Source organism: Poromitra crassiceps (genome assembly GCF_964638095.1).
Source record: "Poromitra crassiceps genome assembly, chromosome: 20".
NCBI lineage: Eukaryota > Metazoa > Chordata > Actinopteri > Beryciformes > Melamphaidae > Poromitra > Poromitra crassiceps.
In genome coordinates this window covers 9,096,971-9,110,989 of record NC_139637.1, presented here as the reverse complement: position 1 = coordinate 9,110,989, position 14,019 = coordinate 9,096,971, and the positions used below count along the sequence as shown (strand labels likewise).

Genomic DNA, 14,019 nt, shown 5'->3' with positions numbered 1-14,019 from the left:
GGACCCTGTTGACCTAAGAGTTCTAGACAGTTCGTATCGTGGGAGCAATTCAGCTATGTATTTTGGGCCTAGTCCATTAAGTGATTTATAGACTAATAACAGTATTTTAAAATCTATTCTCTGACACACTGGCAACCAGTGTAAGGACTTAAGAACTGGAGTGATATGATCAGCTTTCTTAGTCTTCGTTAGAACTCTAGCAGCAGCATTCTGAATGAGTTGAAGTTGCACAAGTTCTTTTTTGGAGAGACCAGAAAAAAGGCTATTGCAGTAGTCTAACCTACTATAAATGAAGGCGTGAATTAGTTTTTCTAGATCCTGTCTGGACATGTATCCCCTAATTCTTGCTATATTTTTAAGATGATAAAAAGCAGATTTTCTAATTGACTTAATGTGGGAGTTAAAGTTGAGATCGGAATCAATAATAACTCCAAGATTTCTGACTTGGTCCTTAGGCTTCAGGGATAGAGACTCAAGGCGTACAGTGATTTTAAGCCTTTGTTCTTTGGGGCCAAACACGATCACCTCACACACACACACACACACACACACACACACACACGCACACACACACAGGATCTTTCTCATCTGCTTCAGTGTTTTTATGAACTTTTATGAAGTCTTTAAAATCCAGACGGTTCCTTCTCTTCATTCCAGGGTTTGTGTTTCATCCGAACGAGCCGCCCAGAGAACAACATCCTGTACAGCAGCAGTGAGGACTTCCATGTTGGACAGGCGAAGGTTTGTAAGAAACACCTCTTCACATAGTGTCGTTTTTAACATCATGTATTGTTCTGTTAATGCTGTTTGAGACACGTTTCCATCCCGGTAAGGAAAGCTTGCCCCCGCCAATGTCTGCTAGAACACAGGATGCAGAGGAGACCTGACATCATTGATGATGTCATCGGGAAGCTCGCGATGACATCGTCATTGACATCATGATGCCGGGGGAAGTCCATGCCATCTTACGATGACATCCTGTGTTGGGTCGGTTGCGCACCATGCCGGAGTTGAGCCGGCAACCTCCCAGGATGAGATGACAGCTTTGTGAATTGCAACAGCTTTAGCCACTTTGCTACTGTCCCTCGTCCCTTAACTGTCCCTCGTCCCTTTACTGTCCCTCATCCATCTGAGCACCTTGACCAGAACCTTCTTAACTTGAGTATTAACATGATAATGCTGTAATACTTCTCATCTGGCGTTTCAAAATTTAATTTCACACTTTTCTTAATCCCTCATCATCATCATCATCATCATCATCAAAACTAACTGCTTGATTCGTCTGGAAGTGGGGAAGTTATATTTGAGAATCTGTCCGTTCTCCCATCATGCAACCAGGTTGTGTACAAGACCAATGATGACCATGTGACTGTGATTGGAGCAGGAGTGACGCTGCACGAGGCTCTGGCTGCTGCTGAACAGCTGAAGAAAGGTAAGAAGAAAGAAAGAAAGAAAAAGGGAAAGAAAGAAAGAAAGAAAGAAAGAAAGAAAGATGACACTATTATACCACATGATGGACATGATGACCTCTTGTTACTGTACAGTGTGTCAGTAACATACAGAGCATCAGTTGGACTAAGGTGCATCTGCACTTCCTCTGCTGCTGGCTTTAGAGTAATACTTTCCTCTCTCCTCCCTCAGAGAGAATCAACATCCGCGTGATCGACCCGTTCACCATCAAGCCCCTGGACTCCAAGACCATCATCGAGAACGCCAGGGCGACCAGAGGACGCATCATCACAGTGGAGGACCACTACTATGAAGGTGAGCCGTCAGAGAGACAACAGCGCTACAATTAAGATTCCCCAAATAAAATTATTCAAAAAAGAAAACGCCTGAAACTATTGAGTTACTTCCCAAAAATATCCTAAACCTTGGCATCCCCTCCCTCTCTCTCTCTCTCTCTCTTAATTAACCTCTAGGTTAATTAGAGATACGGTATCGATACGGTATCGCCAATACAGTATAAAAATTGGCCACCCAAAAAAATAACCCCTTGGAAAATTTCTGCTTTGAAAAAATGGCCACCCGAAAAAATAACCCCTTGGAAAATACAATACCGTATCGATACGGTATCGATATTGTATCGAAACAGTATTGCAGAAAAAAGTATTGCGATATATTGCCGTATCGATGTTATTGCACAGCCCTGGTTGTGACTCCTCTGTCTCGTCTGTCTCCTCAGGCGGGCTGGGCGAGGCCGTGTGCTCGGCGGTGGTGAACGAGTCTGGCTTCATCGTGCGGCGCCTGGCCGTGTCCCACGTGCCCCGCAGCGGCAAGCCCAGCGAGCTGCTGCGCATCTTCGGCATCGACCGCGACGCCATCGCCCAGGCCGCACGCAAGCTGCTCAACAGCGCCACCAACGCCAAGTAAGGAGCACCTGCAGCAACGTCGCGGTAACTCCGTGGCAACCGGCGGTCGCCGTGGAGACAGCAAACAAACAGCCACAGAGGGAGGGGAAGCACTTCAGGCCCACGCACTCGCGTTCTCCGTCTTCATTTGGATAGAGAACGTTAACATGGTGTTTCTGTTTAATTGTCATTGATGTGGTTTTGACACCCAGGTACCCCCCACCCCACCCTATGCCCACCCCACCCCACCTCACCCCACCCCACCCCCACCCAGCCTTTCCCCCCCTTCAGTTGCCCCTATTTGTGAATTCAGTAACTCCACCCTACATCCACCCCTGTCCGTTTCCTCCTCCTCCCTCCAAGAGAAACTCTACTGCTGTAGAGAAACTCTACTGCTGTAGTGTGTCAGTAAAAAGCAGTGAAGAGAAACTCTACTGCTGTAGTGTGCCAGTAAAAAGCAGTGAAGAGAAACTCTACTGCTGTAGAGAAACTCTACTGCTGTAGAGTGTCAGTAAAAAGCAGTGAACGTGGTTTGGAGTAAAGTGAAGGATTTTTTGTGTGACTTTTGCTTTATGTGGAAGGGAACCATTTTCACTTCTTTGGACTCAGCGTCTCTTATGCCTGCACCCAGTACTACTGTTTTTGACCCCGTCCCCCAACCTCCCCACCACCACCTTTTTTCACCACTAGAGGCAGCAGGGTGTGGAGAAACTCTGGTTTTGGTCTGTTTGAGCACAGACTGTTTTTTAACCCTTTTTGACCCTGAGTTGGATGGTTCACACCAATAAAGGGATGGTTTCTTCACAAAACCTGTCTGATGTCTTTTTCTTTGAGGTTTTTACACTTGAAATGTGAATAAAAAGTAACGATGAAATGAAAAATGACTTTCACTGAAGAATAAAATTGAAAATAAAGACTATTACTAACTAGATTCCTACCAAGACCATAAACAGAGGTGTGAGCAACTTTACTCGAGTCACAAGTCAGTATTTGCGTTTGGGAAAATCTTAATAAACAAAGTAAAAAATATATAAATTAATATTTAAATATTATTAAAATAAATAAATAAATATATGTATGTATAGCCTTAAACTAGAGAGAGGAACTAGTTTCCTTATAGCTTCAGCTCTTCCTGTAGCCATCCTGGAGGCTTTCTTAACTATTTCTGTCCAGCCTTTAGGAACAGTCAGCACAAACGACTCTTAGGACCTCAGACTGTTCTGTCCTCTTATATACGAATGTGCATTTCTGTATATAGCGCTGAGACACACCTACTCGTGTGTGTGTGTGTGAGAGAGAGAGATGTTTAAGTGCCTGGGTGAGCACTGAAAGCCTACTGGAGCACACAAGCCCAGATCGTCCACATGTTGTGCATCTTTCATGTGTGTTAATAATTGAAAACCCTATTAAAAGATTCAAACTGCCTGCAGCACGTGTGCTTATATGGCTGTTTGTGAGAGAGTATTATATATATATATATATATATATATATATATATATATATATATATATATATATATAATAGTATAGTATATTAGATACTTCTGTGTCTAATTACAAGGCCTCCTTATACCAGATTAGCATAATTTACTAAATGCTGGGCAATAATTCAAGATGATCATTCATTCGTTCATTCATTTATAAAAAAAATCATCCTATCGTGATCGGAGTAATTGTATCAAATTATCTTGACACAATTACGTTGTCTAAACAAATGATGAAAAGCAAATACTAATCAAAATCTCTCACAATATGAGATGTGGGACAAAGGGAAACTTGTTAGGAAATTACAGCATTTTATTTGAAGATCAATGTGATTATTTTGTGATTTTTGCATGTTGTTGCTGTGGTGTGAAAGCCTCATATCTCCAAAATGTCAACTTTTCAGAAACTCAGAAAAACAGCGTTGATGTTAGGTTGGCCACCTTCTTGTCTCTTTCAGTTGATCAAAAGCCGTTTTAAACCGGTTTCATCAGCCCAAGTCTGAACATTTCAAGTTAAAACATTGGAGGTTTCATGTCAACAGGCTCAGCAATATGTTAGCAGATATTGTCATATATCATATAGCTAGAACACTTTTCTATGATTATCCTGATATCAATATTGCTCTATACAGCCCTATATCCCAGGTAACTCATCTGTCATAGTCGCCTATTTAACCCACTATATTTCTACATCTGATATTTTCTGTGATGGAACTTGAAGATTTGTGGCTCTATCCAGGGTTCAGTCACAGGTTAGCATGTTAGCACAGGTTAGCATGCTGTTCACTTTTCCTTCCCCTCTGATGTTCTGCATGGATCTGATGAACGTCGCTTCACATACAAATCAGCTTTAAGACATAGTTATATAAAAAAGTATCTTATTGAAAAGTGTATGAAATAGATTCATAATTGCAGCAATGAACATACACGTGCCAGTCAAAAGCAGGTGACCATTCTGAAGTGTGACTTTGTATGTATGCTATATAATGAGAGTCACCATATACAGTACAGGATCCTCTTTGTCCCTGACTGTATCACCACAGCCCTTTGTCTCTGCTGTGCTGAACCCCAGCTGGCCCGGGGGTCACATGATGCAGGAGGTTTGATGTGATGTATTTGGATGTGTTTGACGTTGACCACGGTCCTATAGCGCAGCAGGAGTCTGTCTGCTTTCTGAGCGTCAGCTGGGTGTGTGAGAGAGTGTGTGTATGTGTGTGTGTGTGAGAGAGAGCAAAAACGACAGATTGTGTGTTGTGTGTGTCTTCATATGTGTGTTTATGGATTAGTGTCTAATGTATATTTCGTGGTGTTCTCATATCATGTCAGGCCAGACAGTGCTACAGGGCTGACAACTCCTTCCCCTTCACTGAGCCCCCGCCCCCCGACACACACACACACAGCCGGGTTCACAGACACAAAGGAATATCAACTTAATTGTCTCATGCCATCAAGCTCAAGATTAGAATGAATAATAATAATAATTAATAATATGAATAATAACTATATTTATATAGCACCTTTAATAACAGATTTCACAAAGTGCTTTGACTGACAAAATAAAATACTCAGAAATTATTCATTAAAAATATAGTAGGATGAAAACCAAAATAAACAGTAAAAGAACAATAAAAGATATAATTAAGAGATAGTTAAGATAAGACGTAAAAAGACAATAGAAAGACGATAAAAATGATAAAAAGCCAATGAGACAATAAAAAGCTGATAAAAGCACAAACTTTATTTAAACAAATAAATAAAATGGTAAAAGGTTTGAAAATACCAAGAATATGTAATTCAACAAAAAAAATAGAAGGAAATGAGGCTTAGGAAATGACTATTGCAAATACTGTAATACTGCACTGTAGCGTTTTCATATTGTACACACAATATAAAATAGAATATTTGAGAATTGAGGAGATTCATTCACAAACTAATAGTTGTTTGAATGTTTTCTTTGAATTTTCTCGAACTAAAAAACACATTTTGACAACTTAATGTAAACAGCGAAGACGTTTGCTTGTGTCAGTGCAGACACACATGAAGACACACTGAAGCAGAGCAAGCATGAGCTATAGGAGAGGCTGCATCAACATGTTGTACTGCATCTGTTATTTAGTCGGTAAGATAACTACACCGTGTAGCAGATGATCTTTAGAAGCAAGTTAAAAAGTATTAATCATAATTTTTGGCAATTTGTCTTATGTTATGATGTAGCACAGAGCAGCTCCAGCTTGTGTGTGGTGGAAACTGATTTGAATCTAAATTGACAAACACAACATGTGGGACAAATTCCAAGTAAAAGAATGGAGCATAGGCATCATCGACTGTGTAGTTTTTCCCATGTTTTTTCCACTATAGCGTCAAGCAAGACGCACTGTTTCTGCTTCCTCTCTCCACCTTCCTCTCTTCCTCTCTCCACCTTCCTCTCCTCCTCCTCCTCCTCCTCCTCCTCCTCCTCCTCCTCCTCCTCCTCCTCCTCCTCCTCCTCCTCCTCCTCCCTCTTTCTGCCACATTCAGTAAGCCCCGCCCCCTCTTCCTCACTGTTTAGCGCCTGTACTCGTCCCCGCAGTCCCCGATGAGCGCCATCAGGTCTCTGGAGCGCCGCGTCACGGCCTGCAGGGCGGCCAGGTCGTCCTCCGTCAGCCGGAGCTCGGGGCTGCAGCTGCGCAGGCTGTCGGCGATGTGTTGCCCCGCCCCCGCCACCCCCAGGCGACAGCCCACGATGACCCCGCCCACCGCCGGCCGGTCCAGGATGCAGCGCGTCGCCACGGACGCCATCGAGCAGCCGCGTCGCTCGGCGACTGTCGCCAAGGCGACGAGGAGCTCCTGGAAGAGGCTCCAGCCGCCCCACGCGTCGATCATCTTCTTGTACTTGGAGAGAGAGGAGGTGTCCAGCTCCGCCTCTGACTTAGGCTCCGCCTTCCCCAGATAACGCTCTGACAGCAGACCTCCAGCTGAGAGGAGAGAGGGGGAGAGTGGGAGGAGAGGGCAGGGAGAGAGAGGGAGGGGTTGAAAAAAATGGAGAGACAGAGTGAAGGAGTGAAGATGATGGGAGGGGGGGAGGGAGGGAGGGAGGGGGGGGGCACGGAGACGGGATGTGTCGTCACCATTGGAGCGACTCCATCTTAGAAACCCACCATTTTACTTCTTTACCCCACTAACCCTAACTATAACCCAGCAGGATAACTATAACCCAGCAGGATAACTATAACCCAGCAGGACAACTATAACCCAGCAGGATAACTATAACCCAGCAGGATAACTATAACCCAGCAGGACAACTATAACCCAGCAGGATAACTATAACCCAGCAGGATAACTATAACCCAGCAGGATAACTATAACCCAGCAGGATAACTATAACCCAGCAGGATAGTTCATATGCTCACTGCTTTTACATCATAAAACATCAAATCAACTTCTTCCTTGTAATTGTTCCACTTGAGTGACACGTATGTGTTTAATATGAGTAATACAACCGATGGGTAAATATAGTAGGGTCAAATATGATTGGCTTGAAGTCAATGTGCTGTATCTAACCCAGAGTAAGTCAATGTGCTGTATCTAACCCAGAGTGAAGTCAATGTGCTGTATCTAACCCAGAGTGAAGTCAATGTGCTGTATCTAACCCAGAGTGAAGTCAATGTGCTGTATCTAACCCAGAGTGAGTCAATGTGCTGTATCTAACCCAGAGTGAAGTCAATGTGCTGTATCTAACCCAGAGTGAAGTCAATGTGCTGTATCTAACCCAGAGTGAAGTCAATGTGCTGTATCTAACCCAGAGTGAGTCAATGTGCTGTATCTAACCCAGAGTGTATCTAACCCAGAGTATATCTAACCCAGAGTGTATCTAACCCAGAGTGTATCTAACCCAGAGTATCTAACCCAGAGTGTATCTAACCCAGAGTATCTAACCCAGAGTGTTATCTAACCCAGAGTGAAGTCAATGTGCTGTATCTAACCCAGAGTATCTAACCCAGAGTATCTAACCCAGAGTATCTAACCCAGAGTGTATCTAACCCAGAGTGAAGTCAATGTGCTGTAACTAACCCAGAGTATCTAACCCAGAGTGTATCTAACCCAGAGTATCTAACCCAGAGTGTGTCTAACCCAGAGTGTATCTAACCCAGAGTATCTAACCCAGAGTGTTATCTAACCCAGAGTGAGTCAATGTGCTGTATCTAACCCAGAGTATCTAACCCAGAGTGTATCTAACCCAGAGTATCTAACCCAGAGTGTATCTAACCCAGAGTGTATCTAACCCAGAGTGTATCTAACCCAGAGTATCTAACCCAGAGTGTGTCTAACCCAGAGTGTATCTAACCCAGAGTATCTAACCCAGAGTATCTAACCCAGAGTGTATCTAACCCAGAGTGAAGTCAATGTGCTGTATCTAACACAGAGTGAAGTCAATGTGCTGTATCTAACCCAGAGTGCCGTAGGTCAGGAGCTGGATATTGTTTGCCAGACAGAATTCCTCCATCCTCGCTGCTGGTCGCTGGTCGATCAGGGAGTACTGGACCTGCAGGACAGACACAGACATGAGTACTGGACCTGCAGGACAGACACAGACATGAGTACTGGACCTGCAGGACAGACACAGACATGTACACGGTCCATATATACAGTCATATGTGTGTTAGTGAGAGAATGAGAGAGAGAGAGAGAGACAGACAGAGATGGAGTCTATAGTAGTTAGTCTATTATAGTGTCTAAAGGAGGTATACGGCCTGAAGGTACCTGGTTGCTAGAGATGCGGATGCCTCTGCTGGTGATCTCCTCCAGTCTCTGAGTGTCAAAGTTGGTGAGGGCCAGCTCTCCTGACACAGGAACCAGATGGAAGATGGAAAAGTCTCAATAAAAACACTGATCTGGGATCATAGAACAGGTCATTTAGCCACTAGTCTCGCTGGCCAGCCTCCTCTCCCTTCCGTCCGAGGAGTCTGGCGCCGCAGGTCTGCATAGTGGGATTGCGATGGGCGGCGCTTAGCGGCAGTGCCCTTGGAAAATAGTTTCAAACAATCCAACTTGCCGTTTTCAGCGTGTAGCAACGAGCTAGCGTGTAGGTCTCTGCTGTTAGCTTGCTAGCTAGTTAGCGTTGTTGTTTTCCCTGAGGCGGCAGCAACACACAGGGAGGAGGGAGCAGAAGCCGCTCTGATTGACATGGTCGGAGCCAATGACAGAGCTTCTGACATCCGGCTGCCACTGAAACCGATGCCTCCAATGGGAGAGCAGAGTAGAGCAGGGGAGGGTTTATCCCAGTTGTGTGTGTGTGTGTGTGTGTGTGTGTGTGTGTGTGTGTGTGTGTGTGTGTGTGTGTGTGTGTGTGTGTGTGTGTGTGTGTGTGTGTGTGTGTGTGTGTGTGTGTGTATGCATGTATGCATGTATACAGGACAACACAGGTGTACAAAATACAAACACAGAAAAGATACACATGTAAGCAGAATACAACATGTATATGTGTGTTTACATTGTAAACATCCTTGTCCAAAGAGTCAGTGACTGAAAGTCACGACTGGTGAGCACTCTCAAAAGTTTCAAAAAGTTACGGTGCAAGGCGAAAGAAACGTTCATTGTCACTGCTTGAAGGTAATAAAACAACCCAAAAGGATTTATTTTGAGTGCTGGTTTTTTGTCCCTCTACATTGTAAACATCCAAATGCATGTATGACCAGACCTACATGAACACTGAAGAATATGTCCATAGAGAGACCGAGGTCAGAAAGGTGTTGCGCTATCTTTTGTCTCTCTTTTGTTTAAGTGTGTGTGTGTGTGTGTGTGTGTGAACAGTGCAGTAAACATACGTATGAGTCCCTCCTGCTGCAGGTCAGACAGGTGTCCCAGAACGTCCAGGTATCTCTTGTCTCCATACTTCCACCAGTGGAACTGAAGACAGTCCAGACTGTCCACCTGCATGCGAGCCATGGAGCGCCGCACAGCCGTCTCCACCACCTGAGCACAGAGGGACGCTTCAAGGCCTGCTGCACGTTTCAAACTCCAAGCTCAATTAAAGCTTTCAAAAATAAAACCTTCAGTCAGACGTCCACAAAACACTTTGAAGCTTCTGAGAAATGAAATGATTTGATTTAAGAAGGTGGTGTAGTGAGTAGAGCCTCCTTCAGTCATAAGACTCAGATGAGGGAGGTCATCTTTAAAAAGACACACACTGCTCTCTAGTGGATGGAAAGATGTCCACTGTAAAACATGACGGGGTTAAAACCTATTTCTCCACAGCTCACCTTGCGATCCATCGGAAGCCATCCACCTGCTCTTGGCACCCATTTGGTCAGTCCCTGCAGAGCCGGGGTGGGACTCCCAGAGGATTTGGACTTCAGCTATGGATCAGACAAGGACTAGTACCAATTAGAAAGACTTTGAATGACATTGGCTCGTTTCTGACCGTTGCACTTTATTTTGACATCCACCAAGAAGGTTTTGCGCCTGTTTGTTCCTTAGTTTGCCTTTACATGTATTTCAGCAGGATATCTAAAAATGTATGAATAGATTTCCATGAAAAATGGTGGACAGATCGACCTTGGGCCAAGGAAGAATTTATTTGATTTGTCTGATGATCCGTATCTGGAATTTCCACCATTAGACATTTATCATTTTTGTCGTCACTATGACGATGAGATAAAGAAGTGATTCCAAATGCCGGGTAAAGAAATCAATTCAACTTGAAATATAAGTGATATAAATGATGTATTTGGGTATAACAACAAGTAGGAGAATTGTTCAGCATTGGCACTATTCAATTTGTAATGTTGATATGAGATTTAAACTTATCCTGCCATTTTTGTATGTCCTTGACTCCCTGGGTACGTCAAGCAATCAATCAATAAGTCAATCAATTTAATATCTAAAATGTGAATGTATAATTGACTATGATGTTTTACAATACAATTTTTCAGTTAAAGCTTGTGCAAAATCAAGAGAGAGAGAGAGAGTGTGTGTGTGTGTGTGTGTGTGTGTGTGTGTGTGTGTGTGTGTGTGTGTGTGTGTGTGTGTGTGTGTGTGTGTGTGTGTATATATACCTGGCTGTTGAATTGTCCAAATATCTCCTCTGCAGGCCCATAATGGTCTGCCATGTCAAATGTGGTCAGGCCAGCATCTACATAGGCCTGCATGGCTTCAACTGGAGAGAAAGAGAGAGAGAGAGAGAGAGAGAGAGAGAGAGAGAGAGAGAGAGACCACATCAGGGAGATTCATCTATTTTCACAGAAAACTATAAGTTTCAAATATGTGTGCTTGTATTCCGTGGTACTGTACAAACAGACATAATGAGTAAGGGACTATAGGCAGAAATGGGGTGTTGTATTAATTAGTCTTCTTTTGTTATGCTGTAATGTTTTAGTACTAGATAGCCAGATTTTATTATGAAACTACAGTATGTGTGGTGCAATGTCTGTATATTTAATGTACTGTATGTCTAAGAGCAAGGACCACAACGGAATTAAGTTTTTGTGTACTTTTTGTGTTATCCTTGATTTCTTTTTTTAGAATTGCATGTACATTTAATGTATGGCATTTTTTTTAAACAGATCATCAAATAAATCTATCTATGAATGAACCTAGAGGATTCCCACAATGCATTGCCCTGGATATAAAATGCCAATATAAATGTGGAATGCTTTTCCTTCCTGCTGTAATGTTGCTTAATTGGATCACTGGATGTGAAGTGGCCATGATGGCCCCCTTCAGGACTGTGTTGTGACTGGTTACACAGTGGCACTGCTAGTGACAACACCTGAAAGGCACTATCAATATACAGTGTATTCAGGGCCGTAGCCAGGGTTCCGAAATAGGGGAGGTCCAGCAAGGGGAGGCGGATTCGGCGGCGCTCCAACGGGCGCCGCCGAAAAAAAATTGAGTTTTTTTTTTTTCCTTTTTAAGCCATATTTAGAGTAATATATCATTTTAAATCAACATTAGGATTATACTGTTGTGATGTCATTATTCAGTATATTCTCTTTCATGTCACCACCTGCTCAGCTCTCCTGTCAACATAATTGTAACTAACAAACACAAACTGTTTTAGCCAAATTCATATCAAAATGACACCTACAAACACAGGTACACAACCCAAGCCGTACACAACACACAAAGTCATCATCGATAATAAAAAAAACATACAGAGGGACATTTATTTATTCCTGATAGGAACGATTGAAAAATAAAATAAAATATATTATGTTGTTTTTACCTTTACACCACCTCTTTTTGTTACTTATTGGGTCATGAAACTGAAACCATGCATATAGCCACCTGCATACCTGACTTCGGGAGCTTGGCAATTGGCATCATGCATGATTAGCCAGTAGCATCCCAACGTGTCACACAGGTAACATTACTTAAGAGACAGACTAGACACTTACTTTCTTGGTTGTTGCTAAAAAATCTGTCAGTGTCACTCACTGTCTGTCGTTCACTCGCTCACTGTCTCGCAGCTCGCTCACCTTCAATTATCTCGCCAGGCAGACAGACAGTCATCACTCACCACCAGGGGCGGACTGGGATCATAATTCAGGCCGGGCATTAGATACCAAGCAGGCCAGGCCGATACGGGCCGACGCGCGTGAAAAAATTTGGGGCGTTTGAAGCTCAATTTGGGCCGTTTGGAGCCCAATTTGGGCCGTTTGAAGCCAGATTTGAGCCGTTTGAAGCCCTATTTGGGTCGTTTAATGCCAGATTTGGGCTGTTTGAAGCCTGATTTGGGCCGTTTGAAGCCCAATTTGGGCCAAGTCCAATTTTACAATGAGATGCACCCACTTTAAACCTGAATAAAGTAATAAAACCACTAGTAAACCAGTAGGCGGCGCCTGGCCTGCTGTTCAGTGAGTGGCCTGGCCTGGCCTGCAAAAAAAAAAAAAAAAAAAAAAAAAAAAAAAAAAATTTTTTTTTTGGCAGGCTGAAATATTAGGGGAGGTCCGGACCTCCCCGTCCTCATAGCTAGCTACGGCCCTGAGTGTATTATCTGCTATGTTCCTGACTGTAAAGTGATTCCTTAACTTCCACATTGTCTCCCCGGGCCCTGTCATTCTGTCTTGACTCTTGACTACACCTCTCTCAGTCTCAAATGTCCCTGATGATATGATATGGACCCCGGAGCCCGGGGGTAAAGTCCTGTGTGTTGTGTCACCTGCTCTGGCCTCGTCCACCGCTCCGTGCCCCCCGGACACCTGCCACATGCCGTTCAGCACCCGGCAGATCTCCAGACCACCGGCCAGTCTGACTGTGGGCACCGCGGACATACTGGCTGCTGCCTGCCTGCCTGCCTGCCTGCCTGCAACAATAACAACAGACGTCTAGATGTCCAAGAGCAGCACGTTTACTGCTTCATAAAGTAGAACAAGACATGCATGGAGTGTCAGTGTCGCACACAGTTATTCCTCATACAATACAACATTGTAAACATAATTAATCGATTAAAAGGCACTTACTTCGCGCTCCGAATTTAATATTTAAAGGGCAGTTTACACGTAACGCCACTCACTGCAACACCACTGTTACAAAACACTTTGCGTAAGGGCGTTTTACAAGAGCCACACATCTTGATATGACGTCCCTGAAGTAAACACTCGGGTGTCCTGTCCTCGCGTGCCCTCTGCTGGACAACAGCTGTCACTTCTCTTTAGGAACACAACCCGATCTGTCAGCTGTGATTGGTCGAACAAGGCTCACGTCAGAGCAAAACACGGCAACTGGCAATTCCAGCGCTGATGTCTGATGTCTTGTCTAGCCGACCAACTCTGTTTACATTTTAAAAACTGCGACAGTTCACAACTTTAACAAGACATATATTATAGCCTACATCAAACTCTTGAGCTACTTCTGCTCTCACTCAGAATGTCAAAGCGATGTGATGTAGGCCTATAGTTTTTGAGATATTATGTTTGTTTGGCACAACTCATACTATTGACTGCCGTGGGGTTCCGCATTTCTGGGTGGGAAGTGACGTCACGCTGATCATTTTGCTATTGTAGAAAGCATTTCAAGAAATAACACAACTAGAGGTTCATCTTAGTGTTCTCATGTTCATTATGTTGGACATAGTTCAATTTCTACTTCAATTTTTATGGTAAAAAAAACTTTGAAGGCAAAATCACTAAACCGGAAGTGCAATTCCTGCTGGAGCAAAAAATCCGGCTCAATCCTGCTCTCTCTCTCTCTCTCTCTCTCTCTCT

General features: G+C 43.7%; 2 protein-coding genes across 2 annotated transcripts in view; one reads left to right on the top strand and one right to left on the bottom strand.

Moving 5' to 3' along the window:
- The window catches only part of LOC310794675 (transketolase-like), a 17,349-nt gene extending 14,233 nt beyond the window's left edge, over positions 1 to 3,116 (top strand). Inside the window, exons 11-14 of the mRNA XM_083656675.1 lie at positions 658 to 741; positions 1,339 to 1,432; positions 1,642 to 1,764; positions 2,186 to 3,116. Of these exons, the coding sequence (XP_083512801.1) occupies positions 658 to 741; positions 1,339 to 1,432; positions 1,642 to 1,764; positions 2,186 to 2,373 (489 nt within the window). The 3' untranslated portion in view covers positions 2,374 to 3,116. The remainder of the gene's footprint in view (positions 1 to 657; positions 742 to 1,338; positions 1,433 to 1,641; positions 1,765 to 2,185) is intronic.
- A 3,263-nt stretch (positions 3,117 to 6,379) lies between these two features.
- Positions 6,380 to 13,334, bottom strand: LOC310794846 (putative oxidoreductase YccK; the record flags this gene model as incomplete). The annotated part of the gene is made up of 8 exons (XM_083656898.1): positions 13,276 to 13,334; positions 12,975 to 13,118; positions 10,870 to 10,970; positions 10,075 to 10,170; positions 9,640 to 9,787; positions 8,576 to 8,655; positions 8,264 to 8,357; positions 6,380 to 6,789 (listed from the first exon to the last, which is right to left on the bottom strand). The coding sequence occupies exons 2-8, from the start codon at positions 13,084 to 13,086 to the stop codon at positions 6,380 to 6,382; spliced, it is 1,041 nt and encodes a 346-aa protein (XP_083513024.1). The 5' UTR covers positions 13,087 to 13,118; positions 13,276 to 13,334.
- Positions 13,335 to 14,019: the final 685 nt, after the last annotated feature.